Genomic DNA, 22,741 nt, shown 5'->3' with positions numbered 1-22,741 from the left:
CAGCTCTTCTGGGAAGGCTTTCCACAAGGTTTAGGAGTGTTTATGGGAATTTTTGACCATTCTTCCAGAAGCACATTTGTGAGGTCAGACGCTGATGTTGGACAAGGAAGGCCTGGCTCGCAGTCTCCACTCTTATTCATCCCAAAGGAGTTCTATCAGGTTGAGGTAAGGACTCTGTGCAGGCCAGTCAAGTTCTTCCACCAAACTGGCTTATCCATGTCTTTACAGTACCAGTCAAAAGAGTGTGTATATATACTGCTCAAAAAAAAATAAAGGGAACACTCAAATAACATCTTAGATCTGAATGAATGAAATATTCTCATTGAATACTTTGTTCTGTACAAAGTTGAATGTGCTGACAACAAAATCACACAAAAATCATCAATGGAAATCAAATTTATTAACCAATGGAGGCCTGGATTTGGAGTCACACACAAAATTAAAGTGGAAAAACACACTACAGGCTGATCCAACTTTGATGTAATGTCCTTAAAACAAGTCAAAATGAGGCTCAGTATTGTGTGTGGCCTCCACGTGCCTGTATGGCCTCCCTACAATGCCTGGGCATGCTCCTGATGGTCTCCTGAGGGATCTCCTCCCAGACCTGGACTAAAGCATCCACCAACTCCTGAACAGTCTGTGGTGCAATGTGACGTTGGTGGATGGAGCGAGACATGATGTCCCAGATGTGCTCAATTGGATTCAGGTCTGGGGAACAGGCGGACCAGTCCGTAGCTTCAGTGCCTTCATCTTGCAGGAACTGCTGACACACTCCAGCCACATGAGGTCTAGCATTGTCCTGCATTAGGAGGAACCCAGGGCCAACCACACCAGCATATGGTCTCACAAGGGGTCTCATCTCTGTACCTAATGGCAGTCATGCTACCTCTGGCGAGCACATGGAGGGCTGTGCGGCTCTCCAAAGAAATGCCACCACACACCATTACTGACCCACTGCCAAACCAGTCATGCTGAAGGATATTGCAGGCAGCAGATCGCTCTCCACGGCGTCTCCAGACTGTCACGTCTGTCACATGTGCTCAGTGTGAACCTGCTTTCATCTGTGAAGAGCACAGGGCACCAGTGGCGAATTTGCCAATCCTGGTGTTCTCTGGCAAATGCCAAGCGTCCTGCATGGTGTTGAGCTGTGAGCACAACCCCCATCTGTGGACGTCGGGCCCTCATACCATCCTCATGGAGTCAATTTCTAACCGTTTGTGCAGACACATGCACATTTGTGGCTTGCTGGAGGTCATTTTGCAGGGCTCTGGCAATGCTTTTCCTGTTCCTCCTTGTACAAAGGCGGAGGTAGCGGTCCTGCTGCAGGGTTGTTGCCCTCCTACAGCCTCCTCCACATCTCCTGGTGTACTGGCCTGTCTCCTGGTAGCGCCTCCAGCCTCTGGACACTACGCTGACAGACACAGCAAACCTTCTTGCCACAGCTTGCATCGATGAGCCATCCTGGATGAGCTGCACTACCTGAGCCACTTGTGTGGGTTGTAGAGTCCGTCTCATGCTACCACGAGTGTGAAAGCACCACCAACATTCAAAAGTGACCAAAACATCAGCCAGAAAACATAGGTACTGAGAAGTGGTCTGTGGTCCCCACTTGCAGAACCACTCCTTTATTGAGTGAGTCTTGCTAATTGCCAATAATTTCCACCTGTTATCTATTCCATTTACACAACAGCATGTGAAACTGATTGTCAATCAGTGTTGCTTCCTAAGTGGACAGTTTGATTTCACAGAAGTTTGATTTACTTGGCGTTATATTGTGTTGTTTAAGTGTTCCCTTTATTTTTTTTTGAGCAGTAAAATATATATATTATATATATATATATATAAAAATAAATAAATGTTGCTCATGCCATGCTCAACAGGCAAAGTTGCAAGCCATAAAAATGTCACAACCTCTGTAGATTTTGGTGACTATCATAAAAACTATCACAAAGAAAATGAAGCAACAGTATATATGTTCATTTTGCTAGTTTCTTTTTTTCCAGTTATGCACTGGGTAAAATATAATGTGAACTGACAGTATGTGTCAAATGTGTGTCAGAATTGGCGTAACTTGCTATAACTGTCAGGTAGAGCACAGAAGAGGTGCCTTGCTGGAACCCCAAGATGATTACCAGACAAAACAGCTCAAACAACAGTTACCATTAACTTCAATGATGGCATAGAAAAGGAAAACAGCAGTATATAAAGACTCATGCACGGATCCAGAAGTACAAACCTGAGCTTCCTTTTATCCTTATTGCATTTACTTAGTGAGCAAATAGCATTCGGATATATTTGATCTTCTCATGCTAAATGCCACTTGTGTAATCTTTAGATATAAAAATGTCACACTACCGTCCGGCCGTGCTAACGTGTCCCATTGTCTGTTTTTTTTTTTTTTAAGCTTTATTTATCGTCAAAGTGTCACAGTAACAGTAGTCATGAAAGAACAGTGTACAATAATAAACAAGGACATAAAATGAAAGAGGAATATAGTCATAAAATATAGAGATAGAAAACTGTCAAAACGAAACAGAAGCGGAAAAAATAAATAAATAAATAAAAAGAAATTACACAAATAAATGCGAGTTACAACAATAAGTTATAGTCTTTCCAAATACTTATTGTTTTTATAGCCTTTTTGTTAACTGAGTTTGAGATTGAGTCAAGCGTGTCCCATTGTCCCCCACATCTAACTTGCTGGGATCTCGTCACCTTACCTGGTCCCTCTGTGTTATGACTGCATTATTGCACCTGTGCTTTGTGAACTAACACGTCTACAGGGTATTCAGTTATAGACACTCCTTCACGCCTCTTCCTGCAGTGACTGACTGACAGGCTCAGAAGCCCCGCCCCGGAGGCGCCTGACTCTGAGCCGCAGCCCCTTCTCACTTGTAGCCCCACAGATCTCCATTTTCTTCTTTCCTCATATTCCGGAGCGGAAGAGCAAAGACTTGGAAAAAATGGATGAAGAATACGATGTTATCGTTCTGGGGACCGGGCTTACGGTGAGAGAGAATAAAACAATGCGATACAGCGTGGGCGTGATTTGCAACCTGTTACCAGCACGGTTAACGCTTGGCAGAGACAACAGGGCCTAATAAGCAGGGTTAACGCTAAGTAGCTAGCTTAGCCGCTAACCGAGTGTGAGCGTTTACATGTTAGGTAATGGAAACTAAATGAAGGAGCTAACGCTAACTATTAGCGCCATGCTATCTGCAGCTTCTATTAGTGCCTGAACAAGATTAACGATAGCAACTGTTAACGACCTCGAGATAAGTTAAAACTCTCAAGCTGTTTGTATGTTCAAGAAGTATTGACGCTTGAGTTTAATTATTGCAGTAATTGCTTGGATATGCAGAAATTGGGCGCCAATTTAGGCAGCATTTCTCAGTCAAGATAAGATTAGACTGCTGATGAGCAGTTCGTTAACGTTAGCTGACCTACATTAAGCTAATTTATTAGCCTCCTAACGACAGAGTAAAGTCCTGTTGTAGCGGTGTCATCAAATTTATCCCAGTGGGGCGAAACTGTACCAAACGCCGCTTGTCTGCTGAAAGTATCGCAGACTAGCTATCTCGAGTTTTCTTTTAGCGCCGTTCTGTATGGTCCCCTCGACAGCCTGGACAGTAAAAGTGAGTCGTGTACAAACTCAGCAGCAGTGTCCTGAAATCTCAGGACATTCTTGAAAAGACATTTATCAAAGAGCCGCAGAATTGCTTTAGTATGTGTTCATACAGTTGTGGTTGCAAACTTTACCAGGAGGTTGTTCACCTCCCATTTTAAGTTAAACCTGAACTGTTTTTAAGTGCGCCAAAAAACCCTAAAGTAGTGGATTCAGTAGTGTGAGAACCTGTGTAAGCTTTGTTTTCCCGGAAAATCTTACCATACCATAGCCTTCTAAAGAAACTCATTCTACCGACACACTTCCTGACTTGCTTTCAGTTTTATGTTGCTAAAACATGTCTTGAAAACCCGTGGTCAGCCTGGGGCTTAATTGCAAGCCAACAGGCTGCTTGTGTCATCATCACCACATGTACAGTAACATTAATTTATGACAGCAAGCATTAAGTTGCGTCAGTCGAGAGCTTCATGCTGAACAGACAGGGCCAGTTGGGCAGGCACATACAGGGTTAAATTGGGTGGACTCATTCTGGGTGTGGTTCCAACAAGGCAGAGGAACTGAAAGTATACTGCAAGTACACTGGAAGCCAGTTTAGTGAGAGCTGGTTGACAACTAGCCAAAACAGACCTGCAGACCTAAAGGCTGAGGTGGCAAAGTGTTTTACATGGATTTAGTTCTGTCTTGCAAATAAATTACTTCACTTCTGTATTCTGCCACCTTCCCCTTCTCTTTTTCTGCTACACACAAAGGCACTGCTTTGTTTACTAGTAGGTTATGGAGGTGACTGGCCAAACTTTAATACATTATTTTATTTTTACATTTTTTTTTCTTTATGTACACGGGAATTAGTTGTCATAAATGTACAGTGTAGTGTACTTTGCCCCATGTGTTGTAAATGGAAATTGTTAGACTTGTTTGTATCCCTTCTAGGATTTTGAGTGGTTTAATAGGCTGGGGGGATGGGGTTCCCCATCTGTCCACTAATGACACATTATAGAAGAGTGGCTTGGCACAAGATGTCAAACTGGACCTAAGGATGGCCTGGTTCACATTATGATGCTGGTAGTTGGAGTAAGCAGCTTTTAGCCTCCATACAGGAGAAGCAAGTAGGGGAGCGTTTAGTGGTTGAGAAACATACAGATATTGTTGGGACATTAAATGGCATGACAATTTCATATCACGATTATTCTTAATATTTTCACAGTGGTGTTAAAAATATGTAGCAAGAAAAATGCATACCCTGAAATCAAGCATCAGTTAATTTGGCTGCTGGATTTTAAATGCAAAAAATATGTTAGCTGACTAAGCCAAAGAGATTAACAGCTTCTCATTGTTTCCATATTGGGCCAGGCAACTGTCAAACAAAGAAATTATACCATATGTTAGACACCTCTGGTGTGGCGTGTAGTCTGTTTATAACATTGCAATCACGAAACCACAGTTAAGTATGTTTAACAGGCCAATTATCGTAAAGAAATGTAAAACATAAATTGTGCATTTATAAATGTACACAGCATGGGTGAAGGTAACCAATGCCCTAATGACCCCTGGCCAGTTTAAGCAAAACTATATTAGCAAACTATAGTAGCACTTTTCTACTCCAGCCGAGCACTCAAAGAGCTTTATACAACAGGTTTGAATTTACCCATTCACAAGCATTCATACAAGCACTTCCTTCTACAGTTAAGTGCTTACCATCTAACATTCATACCCCAGTGGTTACATTGGCGCACAACTTGGGGTTTGGTATCTCGTGCAAGGATACTTTGGCATGCAGACTGTAGCAGCCAGAGATTGAACCGCCAACCTTCTGATTTGTAGATGACCTGCTCTACATAGCCACGTGTAAAAGAATGTGTGAGCTAATGAGGTAGTAAAAATACAATAATATTTAGCGCCTGGCTATTGGATGGCTGCTTGATGGCATAGATGCTTGCTAGTGCTAATAGCTATGCCCACTTGCTAATTGTGGTAATAGCAAACGGCTCCGATAGCGGACTGGTGAAGCATTCCAGCTTATGTTTGGGAGCTTTATGTTAAAACAGGATTTTACTATCAAGTAGTTGTGCCAAAGAAGTTAATGCTCAAAATATAAGCTTTACATAGATATTTTAGAGTTGTGGTACTCTTACACAAAACACAAGATTGAGTCTTCAAAAAGAAAAGGAACAACAAAATTTCTCTGTGACATTATGACTACAGAAAACTTTAACGGTGACATATGATGGAACATGAGACTCCACTTATAAAAAGGAGCTTAGAAGTTACAGTTAAAGAATTTGAGGCACTCTGCTGATAATGAGTCCAGTAAAATGGGAGAAGTGATGTAATCGATAAGGGATCCTCAGGCTGAAGTCCTGGAGGCTAAGACACTCAAAAAGACGATGAAATTAAGGCAAGAAGAGGCCAAGAGGGAGGATGCTGACTTGGATAAAGCAGCCAGGGGATATGACCAGCACCTGCCGTGAACTGGCTGTGCTCTGGAAAAAAAAGCTGGAAACTCATGGTGTGGAGGAGAAGATAAGTTGAAGGATTAGAAGACCTCTCATCTGCTGTGAGGAGTACAAGATGAGACAAAGCTACTGAACACAAAACCAGGAAACTGATTCTGCAAAGAAGGAAGCAACAAACAAAGCTGGGATGACTTAATGGAAAAGGAAATTGAAAAAGAAACACGTGTCAAGTGTGAAAACGATGGCCTTAAATATACTAGAATTTCAAGTTTCACTGCTGAGAGTTGTTTAAATATTTAATAATCCAAAAACCAAAGATGAACTATTAAGGTAGCTTGTGGTTGAAAAGCTTCAGGCCACGATGTGCCAGCGTTACTCTTCCTTTAATTGGCCAGTTTTTGGTTAGATCATAGCTGTCAGTAGTGTGTGTAGAAGTTTGAGAATTTTCTCATCAAGTGATTATTAAAGAATTACAAAAACATACAAAAATGTAAAGATGCATTACAAACTTTTTGTGAAGCATGTACTGCTATAAAATGCTGTCATAAAAGGAAAATTCCTGTGGATCTAGCACATTCCATTCTAATTTTATAAGCTCATCACATGTTTTGGATGTAGTGCTTTAATCTGTGCATAACTGAGGGGACGTAAACTGCACAGTACAGTTTAATGCTATAGAGATTTTTTTTAAGTAAACACATTGGTTGCACATTGTGGTAGTGAAAGATGTCTGTGACAAATTTCCAAGCTGATGTCTTGTTTTGTTCAACTGGCGACTCGTTAAATGTCACATGAAATGGAGAAAAGCAACAGATGACATATAAACACCCAAGTGGGCATCAATCACACTTATCCTTTCAGTTTTATACTTAAGTTCCATATCTGATATAAAATTTGTAGATCTTCAGTTAATTTCTCTGTGTAATTGGTAAGTTAAAATTGAGGTTATATTTGAAACACTTGAGAGCTCTGACTGATGTTCCATCATGTGATTGTGCAGAAAGCCATCCAGGTTTGGTCTTCAGGCCGCTGTATGAACTTTATTGCCCTTAACTCCTCTTCCCCTTCTGATGTTTATGGGTTTCATGTGTTAAATATTGAACTGGAACTTTGGCACTGCTTCTGTTGCTTTATATTGGCTTAATTTTCTGCCTGACTGTACAGTGAATTGGTGTGACCCTTATGAACACACTGCTAATGATAACTAGGCTTCCTCCAGACATCTGTCAAAGTCAGCATTTATGCAGGCAGCAGCAGGTTGGCTTCAGTCACGTGACCTCAGAGGAGTGACAGTGACACTTTAGATCGGCTCTCTGGCTCGTGTGTAGCATGTGTGTCTGCACAACCTTTAAGTCGGGCACATTGCAGGATCACGCAGTAGGCGAAACATTGAGCGGTTGTCATGATCCAGTTTCACTGTAGCAAATGATATTTTGGGATGGCATCTTTTACAGAAAGGTGTTTCCCCTACTATTTCTTTGACAAAAGAGGGCAGTGTAGCAATCCTGGCCTAATTTCTTTCCCCTTCTGTATGAACAAGTGGGATAAATGCACACTTGCAATGAAGTTAGAGGTGTTAAAGTTTCAGTTCCTCCAGTGGATTAAAGTCCAGCAGTTTTCTTGGTCTGAGTTGAACACCCCCACCTTTTGTTTGTTTTTTCTTCTTCTTCTCAAGGTATTTCTTACATATAAATACAACTTGAATGATCAGGGTTATCATTTAGTAGGTTTTTATATTTATTCATTATTTGTATCTAATTCAGTTTAGTTTCCAGAGTGGGTTTACATGTTTCAGACTTTTTTTTTTCTTTTTTTTTATAGCACAACATTGATTTTTCATTTAGTTTTTATTTTTGTCCTAAGGTGTAGTTTTTCTGTTTCACCTACATTTTTTTTAAATTATTTTAATTTATTGTAACTGATTTTCATGAGAGCGGAGTGGTATACCAGTTAGTATTGTCTTCTCTCTAATGGGACAGCTGCTCTGAGAGTTGACAGGCTGTGTTTAGAAGTGACTGTAAGCATTCACCTTTTTTTTTGGCCACAGGAAGTGAGAGTAGGTGACATAACTCAGTGCTGCCTTTGTTTGTTTTGTGAGAAACAAGTTCTTCCACATACTCCTGAACATAACCTTTCATTCAATAGTACAACTTTCTTTAGAGTAAAATCGAGTCACATGTTGCTCACATCATTAGCCTAGCTTCTACAAACCCTCTGCTGTAATCATATTTCATATATCACATCCAAGCTTCTGAAGCTTAGAGGAAGCAGCAGTCATAAACATGTCTGGCCTGAGCCATTCATGGCAGCAACACTGCTGCTTCAATTCATAAAAAGTGAAGATTTAAAGTCATGTAAACAGTGAAATGTGGTACATGCACAAATAGCCCAGTCATGTAGTGAATTACAGCAACAAAAGTGTTGCCCTTTTTTAAGTTTAAAAAAAAAAAAAGCCAGTCTTTAACTGTGTGTTAATATTAAGACCTGAGTTATTTCACACATCGCACTGACTGTTGCTAAAAGTATTGAGACTGACCAGAAGTGATGGGAGGGAAAAAGACATGCAAAAGGTTAGCTGCTGAATCAGGGATGTTATACTTGCTTGGTATGTATTACCATCGTGATGCAAGTGTAAATCAGGTGGTTTTAAAAGACCAGGGTGGTGTAACGGCATAGACGGAAGTCAGTGTTTTTGCATATCTACAAACAAAACAGCACATACTGGACTGCAGTAAACTTGGTACCAACCTGTACTCTAACTAAAGCAGTGTGTGAAGTAATGCTTCAGTGGAAACATTTGTTAATCATTTGCATCAGGGAAGCTGAACCTGTTAAATGTCAAGTAAATAAATTTTTATTACTTTTTGGTTTTTTTTTGTTTTTTAAAGCATGCAGTGACTTTGCTATTATCCATAATGGTATGAGTCTCCCTTTCTGTACTGGTCAGTCCTATGATCTGATCCACCAGGGCCAACATGCAGTCAACACCGGTGAAGACTGGAAGCATTTCTCTGAAAATGGCTGATACACTGAAGTAGATTGACAGTCAGTGTTTATTGTATTCATTAAATGTCACAAAACAGATTTTTGAGCACATCTTCCTCATTTATAATATAAACACAGAAGATGTTTGTTGCTTATGTTGACACAGGCAGACTAAAGGGTAGGTTATATTTGGTAAATCACAACTGAGTAGAGACATGCAAGAATTGCATGCTGTTGACCTGGGTCTAACTCATCTTCTGTATTTTTTTCTCTCCCCCAACAGGAATGCATTTTATCAGGTATCATGTCAGTGAATGGGAAAAAGGTTCTGCACATGGATCGCAACTCCTACTATGGAGGTGAGAGCGCCTCCATCACACCTCTTGAAGACGTAAGTTGACTTCTGACTCCCCTGATTTGCCTGTATTATCCTGTGGAAGTTAATTTGATTCCCTGCAATGAACAAAAAAAGAGTGGCGCAAGATGTGGAATTATGATAAACACTTTCTTTGTATTTTATGGCTAATGATGGCTCTTATATCCAGCAGGATTGATGATAGAATTAACCTGTTCTGAAAGTAGGAATGATTTAGTAAATTAAGCTGCTCTGTGAAAGTGGAAGCTGTTGGCTGAGAGTCAGGTCTGGTCGTGTGTCTCACTACAGCTCTACAAGCGCTTCAACATTCCCGGCAGCCCTCCTGAGTCGATGGGAAAAGGCCGGGATTGGAATGTGGACCTTGTCCCTAAATTCCTCATGGCCAATGGTATAGTTTTCCTGACCTTTATTGTACACAGAAACTATATAATCTTAAATGGGCAAAGATTTCAAGGACGTTAAGTGATAATGATAAAGGTTTCTGTAAATGAAAGTAGTGCTGATGTTTGTGTCCCTTTGTTGCAGGTCAACTGGTCCGCATGCTGCTGATCACGCAGGTGACTCGCTACCTGGATTTCAAAGTGGTTGAAGGCAGTTTTGTGTACAAGAAGCCCAAAATCCACAAGGTTCCCTCTACTGAGACTGAGGCTCTTGCATCCAGTAGGTCTTGTTAAATACTGAACAGTTTGGTGGAAAGCTTTCTTTTCACTCATGCTTTGCTCTAATTATGGATTTACTCACTGTTCAAACTCGTTGTCACTCAAAGGTCTGATGGGGCTGTTTGAGAAGCGGCGCTTCAGAAAGTTCCTGGTGTTCATTGCTAACTTTGATGAGAATGACCCCAAGACTATGGAAGGTGTCGACCCAAAAAAGACGACAATGAGGGAAATATACAAGAAGTTTGACCTGGGCCAGGAGGTCATTGACTTCACCGGTCATTCTCTTGCACTCTACCGCACAGATGAGTTAGTAGTCGTGTCTTATTTTAACATTGCCTTTAATTGCACATGATTATGATGCCCTTCATCTTGTGAAATTGTGCAATTTGTAGTGTTTTAAGTTGTCCTTATATTTCTGGATTTAGTTACCTGGATCAACCCTGCATGGAGGCAATAAACAGGATAAAGCTTTACAGCGAGTCTTTGGCCCGATACGGCAAGAGCCCGTACCTCTACCCACTCTACGGCCTGGGAGAACTGCCACAAGGCTTTGCCAGGTAGGGGACACTTTCCACTGTTACACATATGTGATGATTTTTTAAATTATTTTTTAAATTAATTAATTAATTTTTTGTAACAAAAATAATCACAAGGATATTGAACTGGATGGAAATTCTTAAAGTTATGTAGTTTATGATATAAGGGTTGGGTGGTCTGCGCCATAGTCTGACAACCTCCTCCTTTTGGGATCAGTCGGAGGCACTTTTGCTTGTTATATGAATGTGTAAAGTACTAACATCCTGAACTGTGACCCGCAAGTGTGTAAAATCATGTTGATTTCAGTGTGAATGCTGGTGCTGAGCATTAGCATAAGTTTTGACTGAAGTGTGAATTTATTCTAGGTTGAGTGCCATCTATGGTGGGACATACATGTTGAACAAGCCAATCGAAGAGATTGTGGTGGAGAACGGGAAGGTGGTGGGAGTGAAGTCTGAGGGGGAGGTGAGTAACCTAACTTCTATGTTCGCATTTAAAAAGTAGATTACAGCTGTTGACACCCTACAGGGCGCAGTAGTGTCTGACAGGTCTGTCTTCCTTTTTGTTGTGTTGACTTTGATATATGAGTGGTACCCAGATTGTGATATATTCCTCTGATGGAGAACTCACAGTGACTGTGTCAGTAGTTGCTGGCTGTTGGACTTACGGTGGCCAGTTGGAAAATATAATCACGTTTACCAATTCTAATACAGTAGGAGGAGCAAAATGTGCTTACAGGTGCCCTTTGGTGTTGTCCACTCCTTTGACCCCTTGACTATGTTTGCCAATCACAGATTGCAAGGTGCAAGCAGCTGATCTGTGACCCCAGCTACGTTATGGATCATGTCAACAAAGTGGGTCAAGTGATCAGAGCCATCTGCATCTTGAGTCATCCCATAGCCAACACTGGCGATGTAAACTCATGCCAGATCATCATCCCCCAGAATCAGGTCAACAGGAAGCATGGTGAGGGATTTAGTGATAGAAGCATGGTGAATGGCCTAAATAAGGCTTTAAAATGAGTCAGTTGTCAAAAACATGAGGTGTTGTTTTGGTATTTATGTGGCTGGCTTGACTTTAATGGACTTTCTTCATACTGTAAGTGTATAGAGCAGTGAGAACTGTAGGGTATGAAATGTCTTACATCAAAAGTTAAGATCTGGCATGAAATGACAATATTTAATCTTCTCTGCAATCAAATTGCCAGACATTAATTTCAGTTTTTCTTTTTCCAGACATCTATGTTTGTATGATCTCCTTTGCTCACAATGTGGCTGCACAGGGTAAATATATCGCCATCGTTAGCACCACAGCGGAGACAGCTGACCCAGAGAAAGAAATCAAACCAGCCCTGGACTTACTGGAGCCCATCGAGCAGAAGTTTGTCAGCATTAGTGACCAGTATGCACCCACTGACTTGGGCACTGAAAGTCAGGTATGATCAGCAGAATAAGATGAAATATTGGTTGTACTGCATGCTTTTACAGTGTGCTGCTATTGCCACAGTTTGCATTCTTGACAGTGACCTCTTTAACATGACCTCTCACTATGACCTCCTGAGGGAGGATAGATTCAGTCAGCAGGCCTCTCCTTTTTTAGATTCAAGATTTTTAGATTCAGGTGTAATGGTATCTGAGCATGCATTGCAGCTCAGTGTCTGCATTTGAATGAAGCTGGTTTGTTTGAGAAACAAATGTCACTGTCTTAATGGGAACAAAGTACAGGGCTGAATGTGGATTGAAATCTCAACCATGGACTGCAGTCTCCCCAGTTTTCAGCGTTCCACATAAATCTCTGTATATTTTCTTTCTTTTCTGGACACTGCTCAGTGTCTGTGGGCCAAATACCCACAGAAACAAGAAAATGTCAGTGGCAGAATTTTTCATAAATGCATCCCTATCTTCACCTATATTGCCAACCAAGTATATCAATCTGAACTTCAAAAAGGTGGTTTGTATTTTGCATGTTGGTCTAACATGTGCACAGTGGAGCAGCTGGGAGTGGATGTCCCAGTCACATCAGAATAGAAATGTAAAAAAGGGTGGATTTATTTTTATAGAAATGCCACCACTGACGAGGCTGCTCAAATCAAGAGGTTAAATGGACAGACCGGCCTGAATGAAATCATTCAGGATTGGAGTGTGTTTTTTTATCAGGCAGGTTTAATTGGAAATTAAATTTTTAGCACAGGTAAAATCAGCGAAGATAAGTTGGAGATGACAACTGCAAAGCCGTGCTTTCAGCAGACTTTCTCAGTATAGTAGACATCAGCTCTGTCCAAATTCAGCTCCATTTTATCCTCTTGCCAGTAGCTGTAGGTAGTACATCTGGCCATAACACAAAAACACATCAACAAATTTTAGTATTAAGTGTCTAGGACATCACTGCAAAGTACACATATGTATGCACTGAAGTTTTCTTTTATTTGCTTGGTGGGGTTTTTACACGAGGTTCAGTCACTTTTGGAGTAACTGAAATTGTCGTTGGTGATTACAAACAGTAACAAGGTTTATGTAGCTGCTGAAACCTGCTCAGTGGCCACAGATTAAAATTATACTTGCTGCTATGATGCATAAAGTGACTTTTTTTGCAACCAGTAAATTTGCAGTGCACACAGTTAAAAATTGAAAGAGCATACTGTGCTGTCTTGTTGTCATCTTCTGAACAGGGAAGGGTGAGCACAGTGGGGGTTGCTTTTATTTCTTGGAGAGTTTATTTTTTCCCCTCAGCCTACTTTGTATATAATTGCTTTGCATTTTTGTGTCTTGCATTTTCTCTGTTTTGCTTGAGCTTTTTCTAAGAATTAAACTCTACCTGACCTTGACTGCTATTTGTATGCACTTAAGGAATACTTATATTTGGACTTTTGTTCCCCATCTAGATCTTCATCTCTCGGTCGTATGATGCAACAACTCACTTTGAGACCACTTGTGACGACATCAAGGACATCTACAAGAGGATGACAGGCTCAGAGTTTGACTTTGCTGAGATGGAGCGCAAGAAGAAAGACACCTTTGGTGATGATGATTCATAGAGGCAACCGGTCCACAACACTCTGATAATCAAAGACAACGGAAATCTTACAAAAAAAAAAAAAAATAGAAAACCTACATAAATATGTAAACACCAGTGGGCTGGCTGATTATTCAAGTACAGTTTGCCCATTGAGGAAGTTCATGATACATTTAGAGAGATGATATAGTTTTGTTGGATAGGGTTCAGGGAGGGAACTATGCTTCTTCAGATCATTCAGGTGGGTGTTGCACTAATATTGGTTATGCTTAACAGACAGTTAATACCCAACATTTTTCTAATTCATCTAAAGGTGATGCATAGTCCAAAGATGCCAAATGAAATGATGATTCATAATCAACAGTATCTGGAAAAGGTGTACACTATATACTCAGCTGATACTTTGTTTGCAGGTATTCTTTTTCATGTCAGGTCAAGTGAATTGTGGCTTGGCATTGTGCGTCTCTATTAAATTGTGGTGTGCTGAGCTGAGTGTTCCTTGCAGGATATGGCAATTCTTACACTTTAAGGCCCAGCAACAGCAGACAGACCTGGAAGGTGACACCTCAGCCCCCACATCATATGGTCCGGATTTGTAAAACAGTGGTTTAGTGGTGTATGGGCTAGGGTTTTTTTTTTTTTTTTTTAAACCCCATAATTTTGTTTTTCTAATACAGCCAGACAGCATACTGTAAGTACTGTAGCTCAGCATAAACTACCTGAACCATTTTTCAACAGCTTGAGTTACTGTAATGCATCAGAGGAAATGTATTAGTTCCTGTATTATGCAAAATGATTGAAGACCCAAGCATTAATGGCAGATTGGTGACACGTGTAATTGCTTAAGACGGACCAAATGTGTACTGCAGCAGTATTGAACTGATGGGAGCCCTGTGATATCTTGTGTTTTGAACAACTGTTAAAAAAAGAAAAAAAATCTTGGGCTCAAATGATTTCTGTACTGCAAAGTTTAAAAAAAAAAAGAAAAACTTTGTCAAAATCCAAAGCTGTGTGTGATTTATTTTTAATTTTTAAAATATTTATATGTTGCAACAGTGTTTCTAATGCCTGTTTCAATGTGCACAATACCAGCCCAATTATGTCCTTATCCAGACGACATGGGCCATCTCTTTGGGTTGTGAATGATAGTCCATCACAGTGTGTCATAATGGATGAAAACTGATGTTGAGGGTGGAATATGAGGATACTGCCTAAGACACTGTATTCATGTATGGATGCAATGCACGCAAACGCTTATTAATACTAAGTAACAAAAACTCAAGCATAAGCTTCTTGGACACTACCACACAGCAAGTTGTATTGCCAGATGATTTCATTGAAAACCATCAAAAGGCATCAATAGTACAAACATGCTTACTTTAAGCCTTAAAGTAATTTAAGCCCCATCAACTAGGGGTCAAAATGCGTTTGGGACCATTCTGTAAACATGCTTTTTAAAGCTGTAAAACATGACGATTGCTTCGATTTTGAAGGTATGCTCGCGTGGCAAATCCCGGAAATGGGTTTTGACATTTCCTCATTCGCTTTCTTTTTTTGGCCTGACGGCTTTTGCAGTGTGTTTTTGAGACAGTTGTTTTCTAAACTACGATTCCCATAATCCAGTGCTGGCTCTACGTTGGACCCTTAGGTTATTGCTAATGTTTTGAGTCAGCTATCTGCAGCGTGTTACATGTTTCCGTCGTTGTTAACCGGTAAAAATGGAAGTGACAGCAGCCCGCCGCTCGTTTCTTTGCGATATCGGTAAGCACCGTCAGCAGTTTTAAAAAAAGGCCTTACAATCCAGCTTACTTCTATGAGAGCGCCAGGAAAGGCAGTGTTGGTTGACGTCTGGTTATAAAACCCTGTGCTTGTGTTCCCTACATACCCAGTTTGCTAAAAGCGGGCTAATGTAGAGGCAGAGTAATTTAAAAAATTATTTCTTGTATTTCTTCTTCTATTTTTCTTGTACCAAGAGAGCAAACGCATTTATTAGAAATATAAAGTTTTCAACCCGTTACACAAAGTCACTTATTTGTAGATACTGCTTAGTACCTAGCTCATAGCTAGGTAACGCAGTCACTGCTACCAGTAATAATAATTCAACAGCTGGCATCGAAGTTGTAATTTTTTCCCTCTACGGGTTAAAAAAAATCATAAAAAGCTAAAAAAAAAAAAGGGACAAAATACTAAAAGAATACAGCTCGAGTTTACGCACTAAACGGATGAAAAATACTTTTATGGAGTTTATTAAAAACTTTTGAAGGGAGAATTTTGCAATTATTTCTATAATAAATATAGATATTGCTCTTGTTATATATTTGACAGATCTTTATTACATCAGACACTTTGGCTTAACATTGACAGAGACCGCAGAGGTATTGATGATGGTATTAACGTGTTCCATTTGGGGGAGCCCAGTATCGCTATTACTGGGTTTACACATATCGGGACTGAGCCTTGGTTAATTTCACCTGTGCTTTTCCTGTTGTTGTGTGTGTGTAAGGCTTCTGGGCAGACCGCACTGCTCTGCATGAAGCTGCGTCCCATGGTAGGGCTCTGCAGTTGAAGCAGCTGATAGAAAGTGGAGCCTGTGTCAACATGGTGACTGTGGATAACATCACTCCGCTACATGAAGCCTGCATACAGGCTCATCCAAACTGTGCTCGCCTGCTGCTGGAGGCTGGAGCCCAGGTGAGGCAGAGCTTCATCGCTCTACAAACCTGACTTGTGTAGAGTCTTGGAGTGGGACACCTTAACATAACAGGTACAAAGTGATGCAGTCTGGTGCACATGAAATTTGTGAATCAGCAAGAGTCAGTAGCTCTCTGACAGCCTCATAAAAAATAAGTACTATTTATATTTGTGCAGATATTAACTAGGGGCCCTTTGCGGTCTTTGTGGGCTCTGGGCCGGGTCCTTCGCAGGATGCGGCCCCTGAATTTGGACAATGTGCGTCGATATAATCTGTATGCCGGGAACTCGTGCACTAAGAAACGTTCCACGGTGCAAAGTGCGTTAAAATTTTTAATTCGTTAATTTCTCTGTAATTAATTAATTGAAATTAACGCGTTAAGGTCCCAGCCCTAATAATGTGTACACATAAGTAGTATATACTGGCACTTTTTTTGATTGACAGGTAACAGGTGGGGGTCAAAGGTCATGCGCGTACATGAGAGTCCTCGTGCGCGTGCGTGTGATCGTGCGTGTTCGAATGATTTATGACTTTGACATGTGTCTCCTCCTAGTGGGATGTGGTTTAAGTTAGGGGTGTGTATATAAGATTCGACCGTACCTCATTTCATCATCGGTCTTCACCAGCAACGCATCTCCGACCTGGTTTTTTACGCCAACACCACTCACCTCTTTGGAGAGAATTTGTACCACCTAACGGTTCAGCCATCATCCATCCATCTAAACAGCCATGACGTCCTTCAACCCACTTGCTGGAGTGAACCCGTCTGACCCTTTTGGAATCAGGACCGAATTCGGAGGTACGTCATCAGATGTGCAGATTGATGGTCGTCCGCACAAAAAGAAGTATGATTGTAAAATAGGTTTTATCTTGGGCTGGTTGGAGGGGTTGGATCACTGTGGTGAGTCCGGTTAGAACTCCAGAAAAGAGTAGAGTCGCACTCCCGTGGGTTCAGTAACGTGAATTTACTGCTTATTCTTTACGGTACAGGAACTGGATGTGTGTGGTTCTAAAACAGATAACAAATAATGTGACAACAGTGTCTAAATAATGCCAGATAACTGAAATACTATCACAATGACACTCTTCATGACTGCAACATTAATGTTTCTCAATACACTGGGTTTACAAAAGTACAACACACGGAACTCACGTAGATAGCACTTACTAAATGCGCATGCAAACAGAGCATGATATCAATTAAGGGTGAAACATGTATATTTTGATAAATAAACTAGGTCATTTACTGTTAACATCACTTACTTGTATTTTCACGCACACAACTCAAACTGGGGTGGCTAGCAAACTCTAAACAACAAATAATTCCACCAACTTCAGACTGTAAACTCTGGTTCAGCTCCTCTCCCCTCTCTGCCATTCCTTGTCTGCATGCTGCACACTGGTGGTCTAAGCTCCGCCCCCCCCCTTAAAGGGCCAGCATGACAGTTCCTTTTAGGCAGCCTTTTCCACAGCCGCCCCCGTATTCGCCTGTGAATACGAACAACCAAGAAAAGGCTGAGTAAAGGGGAGGGCGATCAATCATCCTTTGGCAAGGTGGGTAGGCTGACAAGTCGTGCCACGGGTCGCACGTAGGTTCTTCCCTTTACAGTCACTTCAGCTGATCTGATCCGGGTATCTGATCCAGAAAAAACTTGGGAGACTTTCCCCACAGGCCAAAGGGCCCGCGGGAGCTGGTTGTCCACTATCATGACAACATCTCCTATTTGTAGATTGGCTGATTCTGTCTGCCACTTCTGGCGGGCTTGGAGTCCTGGCAGGTAATGCCTCAGGAAAGTTCGCCAGAAATGGTCAGCTAGAATTTGGCTGTGTCTCCATCTTCGCCGCCCAAGAATATCTGGGCCATCATAGATGACTTGCGGCAACGAGGCATCCCGCCGCCCCATGAGGAGATAGTTGGGGGTAACAGGGTCAGGATCTGCTACCTCAGATGAAGTGTAGCCCAGGGGTTTTGAATTGAGTATCCCCTCAATTTCAATCAGAACTGTGCGAAACACCTCCTCAGTGATGGTTTGGGCTCCAATGATGACTTGAAGAGCAGTCTTTAGCGAGCGGATTTCCCGCTCCCAGCAACCTCCGAAGTGTGGGGATCCAGGAGGATTGAAGGCAAACTTGATTTGTTGGCAAGCTAGTTGCTCTTTGAGGTTAGGGTGAAGTTGTTGAAATGCCTCCTGCAGCTCACGTTCTCCTCCTCGGAAGTTTGTCCCCTGGTCACAGAGAATCTCTTTGGGTTTGCCACGCCTGGCTATAAAGCGTCTCAGAGCCATTAAAAATGCGTCTGTGTCCATACTGGGGATCAAGTCAAGGTGGACTGCCCTGGTGGTTAAGCATTTAAACAATATCCCCCACCTTTTCTCGTTACTGCGTCGGATTCTGATGGTATATGGCCCAAAGCAATCCACACCTGTGGAATAGAATGCCGGCTTGAACAGGCGCAGTCTGGCTGGAGGGAGGTCTGCCATCCTGGGTGGATTGGGGTGACCTTTCCACCTCTTGCACTCAACACAGGATCTTTGATGGCGGCGTACTGCTTCACGGCCACGTAACACCCAGTATCTTCTCCTGATCTCAGCAAACACCCTTTCTGGCCCGGGATGCTGGAGCTTCCCATCATGATCCTGTATAATGAGTTGGGTCAGTGCGTGTCGGGGGTCCAGAACAATGGGGTGGACTTCATCTACAGCCAGGTCGGGATTGCGGCGTAAACGGCCTCCTACTCTGATGAGCCCTGTTCTCTCATCAAACTCCGGTGCAAGTAGAAGAAGGCGACTGGATTTGGCAATGGGTTTGCCTGCCTTTAACTGGGTGATTTCCTCTGGGAATGACTCTCTTTGGGCGTGTTGTAGAGCTTCTAGCTCAGCAGCAGCGTAGGAATCAGCAGTAAGAGGGTGGTTGTGGTCAGCCGCCCTGTGAAGCTGATGTGCAGTGGCCTCTAAGAAGCTGTCCCAAGTCTGGTATTGGTGTGGATCCGGAACACTAGAGCTGGACACAGTTAGACAAACAACCTGTCGTTTCAGCTCACCATCAGGATCACTCTGGAGTGGGGGTGGTAGATCAGGCCAGTCACTTGGAGCCAGTTTCAGGAATTCAGGTCCATCCGTCCATCTACTGCCTTTGGTGATGTCTTGGATAGTGAGGCCGCGAGTGATGTCATCTGCTGGGTTATCTCGTGATGGCACATATCTCCATGTAGCAGCTTCCGTTAGCTCTTGTATTTCCGCCACACGAGTGCCCACGAAGACCTTGTATCTACAGGAATCTGAACCTAACCAGGTTAGGACTGTGGCTGAGTCAGACCATAAGATACAGCTGCGTATGGAAAGGGTCAACTCGGTGCTGATGACCTTGTAGAGCTGAGCACCTGTTAGAGCAGCACACAACTCTAACCGAGGAACAGATTGTTGCTTCTTTGGGGCAACACGAGACCGGGCTGCAAGGAAGGCGACTTCAACTTCTCCCTCTGGACTCTCTGTCCTCAGATAGGCCACTGATCCATATGCCTGTTCGGAGGCATCACAGAATACATGGATATCTCTCTTACAGTTGGGTTGGTCCAGGCTGGGACTGGTGTAGCACCTAGGCAGTGTTATCTTGTGCAGCTGCGCCAACTCTGCTTCCCATGCATGCCACTTCTGCAGCAGCTCTTCAGGGAGCTGCGGGTCATCCCAATCCCTCTTTTTCTCCCACAGGTGGCGCACAATAACCTTGGCTCGGGTGGTATAAGGCACTATGTAGCCAAGAGGGTCATACTGGCTGGCTAAAACTCTGTAGATGTTCCTCATGGTTGCCACTGAGCAATCAATGTGTCTGTGTTTGTAGGTGAGGGTGTCAGACTTACAATTCCAGTGTAGTCCGAGGGCTGGCTCTTGGATATCGGACTGACCTTGACTGAGCCACAACTCGCAGCTGGATGACCTGAGGTCTGGAGGGAGATGGTGGATGACATCTGGGTTGTTACTTGCCCACTGCCTGAGCTCAAATCCTCCATCAGCCAGAAGGTGGCGCAGTTTGTCAACAAGTGCCCTGGCGGCTGCTGGACATGTGAGACTCTGTAAGCAGTTGTCCACATAGAAGGACTTGTTAATGGCAACATGCACATCTTCTCCTGGTTTGCTGTGGTCCATGATGTGCTTCTGCAACGCGAACGTTGCACAACAAGGGCTGCAGGTAGTTCCAAAGGGAAGTACCTGCCACTCGTAGACATCAGGGGGTTTGTCTCGTCTCATGTCCCGCCATACAAACCGCAACAGGGGGCAGTCTGCAGGTAGGAGCCTCACTTGGTGGAACATGCCACGGATGTCACTGCTGAAGGCTACGGCATGCTCCCTGAAGCGCAGCAGCACCGCCAGCAAGGCAGGGCCGAGGGTGGGACCTGGTAGAAGGAGTTGGTTCAGGTTGTAGCCTTGGTATTGGAATGAGCAGTTGTACACTATTCGGTTCTTCCCATTATGTTGAACCATATGGTGGGGTATGTACCAAGCTTCGGTGCTGGTCTTCCATTGGTGCTCCACCAGTTTCACTACATAGCCAGCTTCTACAAGCTTCTCAATCTCCTTCTGATAGGCAACCGCTCGTTGGGGTGATTTGGCTAGGCGCTTCTCTGTGCCTCTCAGGAGAGGCAACACTGCTTCTGGAGTGGTTTTCAAGAGGGGCATGTTCTTGATTCGAAGAAGGGGTGTGGCATAACGCTCAATGCCACTGACATTGACTCTCATGGTCTGTTCTTGCAGGAGCCTGATGGCGTCTTGGTCTTGCCGTGACCTAGTGGCCAACTTCTCGCTGCGGTAAGGGAGAACATCCATCTGCCATAACTTCTCCACACATGAGAACAGCTCTGTGGGTGATGGTGCAGATGTGAAGAGACAGTGACTTACATTAGTGATGGACTCAATAGCCTGAGCTGGTCCCTGTAGCGTCCATCCAAGAAGCGTTTTCACAGCTGCTGGCCCACCAGGTGGTCCTAGTCTGACTGGCTCTATGGGTGTGATGAGGTGCGTATAGTCGGCACCAATCAGTAACATGGGACGGACTCTGTTTAGAGGAGGGAGGGGCAATCCTGCGAGATGTTTATACTTCTGCTGGAGTGAGACAACTGGATGGGAATGCTCTGCTAAACTCAGTTGCTCGGCTGTAAAGGCATTCTGGATGGTGTACATCTTGTCAGGATTGGCTGTTGGAGAAATCGTGAAAGACACGGCCGCCCCATGGAGCTGCTCCACTTCTTGTCTGACAGTACGGAGAGCTAATACCTCTTTACATCCTGTAAGGCCCAACTGTTTGGCAGCTGACTGGAGCAGTATTGTTCGTTCCGAACCATCGTCTAGGACAGCATACGTCTCGAGTGACTTGTCACCATTCCTCAGGCGTACTTTACTGATCTTCAGGAGCACCTTGCAGTTGTAGACTGGACGATTGACGTACATGACTTTGTTGGCAGTGTTAATGAGGCAGCTTTCTGTTGAAGGTGGAGCTGATGCTTGTTCCTCCTCTACCCTTTCATTCACCTCGTGCAGCACTAACAGATGTCTTCTGCCACAGATCTTGCAGGGAGCTTTAAGTGTACACTTTGCAGCTTGGTGATTACGTCCACAACGCCAACACTTATTATTGGCTTTAATCCATGTCACCTTCTGTTCCTTGCTCAGGTTCTTAAAGTTGGAACAGTTGTTCAGAAAGTGCTTGTCATTATCACAATAGGGACAGTAGGCCATTACCTTCTCTGCTCTCTTAGATGTGTTGGGAGGATGCTCAGATGCAGATGGTGATGCTGCACTGCTGGATCCTAAAACCTTCTCCGTGCCCAGGAGGATAGTAGCAGTCTTACTTGGGGGCTTAGGAGTGCGCTTGGTATCAGACTTCTTGTTAAATGTCTCCTCTCTCTTGGGGGGCTTCATGCTGTCTTCCTGAACTTCTAGCTCGTATTCTAGCCAATCCGCAAAGTCTATGAGAGTGGGGATGGCCACTCTCAGGGGGTGGATGAACCTCTTAAAGCTGGTTTTGAGGTCATAGGGGAGTTTACTTAAGAGCCTTGAGACATGAGAGCCGCAGACTAACTCTACATGGCCTCTTTGTCCCAGTTGGTCTAACATGCCTACCAATGACCGCACATTGAGGGCAAACAGACGAAAGCTCTTGGTGTCACCGCTGCGTAGATTTGGACCGTCCATTAACTCTGTGATCCGTTGCACGGCAAGCTTGTGGGGCTGCCCAAACATCTTGGTGAGAGCTGTCATTGTATCTGTATAAGGTTGCCTTGAGTTGCAATAGGAGTCTGCTACAAGTGAAGCTTCTTCGCATTTGAGATGATCTGTGAGGATCTGATACTTGTATCTTTCAGTGGCATCTGCCGGTAATAGATTCTCTAAGGCAATCTTCATGCGGGCA

At 43.1% G+C, this 22,741-nt stretch overlaps 2 protein-coding genes across 2 annotated transcripts in view; both read left to right on the top strand.

Moving 5' to 3' along the window:
- Positions 1-2,850: 2,850 nt before the first annotated feature.
- gdi2 (GDP dissociation inhibitor 2) lies at positions 2,851-13,759 on the top strand. Its single transcript, XM_030720105.1, has 10 exons — positions 2,851-3,008; positions 9,347-9,454; positions 9,728-9,827; positions 9,965-10,099; positions 10,206-10,404; positions 10,524-10,655; positions 11,001-11,100; positions 11,430-11,601; positions 11,871-12,070; positions 13,517-13,759. The coding sequence occupies exons 1-10, from the start codon at positions 2,964-2,966 to the stop codon at positions 13,667-13,669; spliced, it is 1,344 nt and encodes a 447-aa protein (XP_030575965.1). The 5' UTR covers positions 2,851-2,963; the 3' UTR covers positions 13,670-13,759.
- A 1,530-nt stretch (positions 13,760-15,289) lies between these two features.
- The window catches only part of asb13a.1 (ankyrin repeat and SOCS box containing 13a, tandem duplicate 1), a 16,592-nt gene continuing 9,140 nt past the window's right edge, over positions 15,290-22,741 (top strand). Inside the window, exons 1-2 of the mRNA XM_030720614.1 lie at positions 15,290-15,408; positions 16,151-16,338. Coding sequence (XP_030576474.1) covers positions 15,366-15,408; positions 16,151-16,338 — 231 coding nt within the window. The 5' untranslated portion in view covers positions 15,290-15,365. The remainder of the gene's footprint in view (positions 15,409-16,150; positions 16,339-22,741) is intronic.

The sequence above is a fragment of the Archocentrus centrarchus genome, chromosome 23, assembly GCF_007364275.1.
Source record: "Archocentrus centrarchus isolate MPI-CPG fArcCen1 chromosome 23, fArcCen1, whole genome shotgun sequence".
Lineage (NCBI taxonomy): Eukaryota > Metazoa > Chordata > Actinopteri > Cichliformes > Cichlidae > Archocentrus > Archocentrus centrarchus.
Note: the sequence above shows the minus strand (reverse complement) of the source record. Positions and strands in the feature narration are given on the sequence as shown.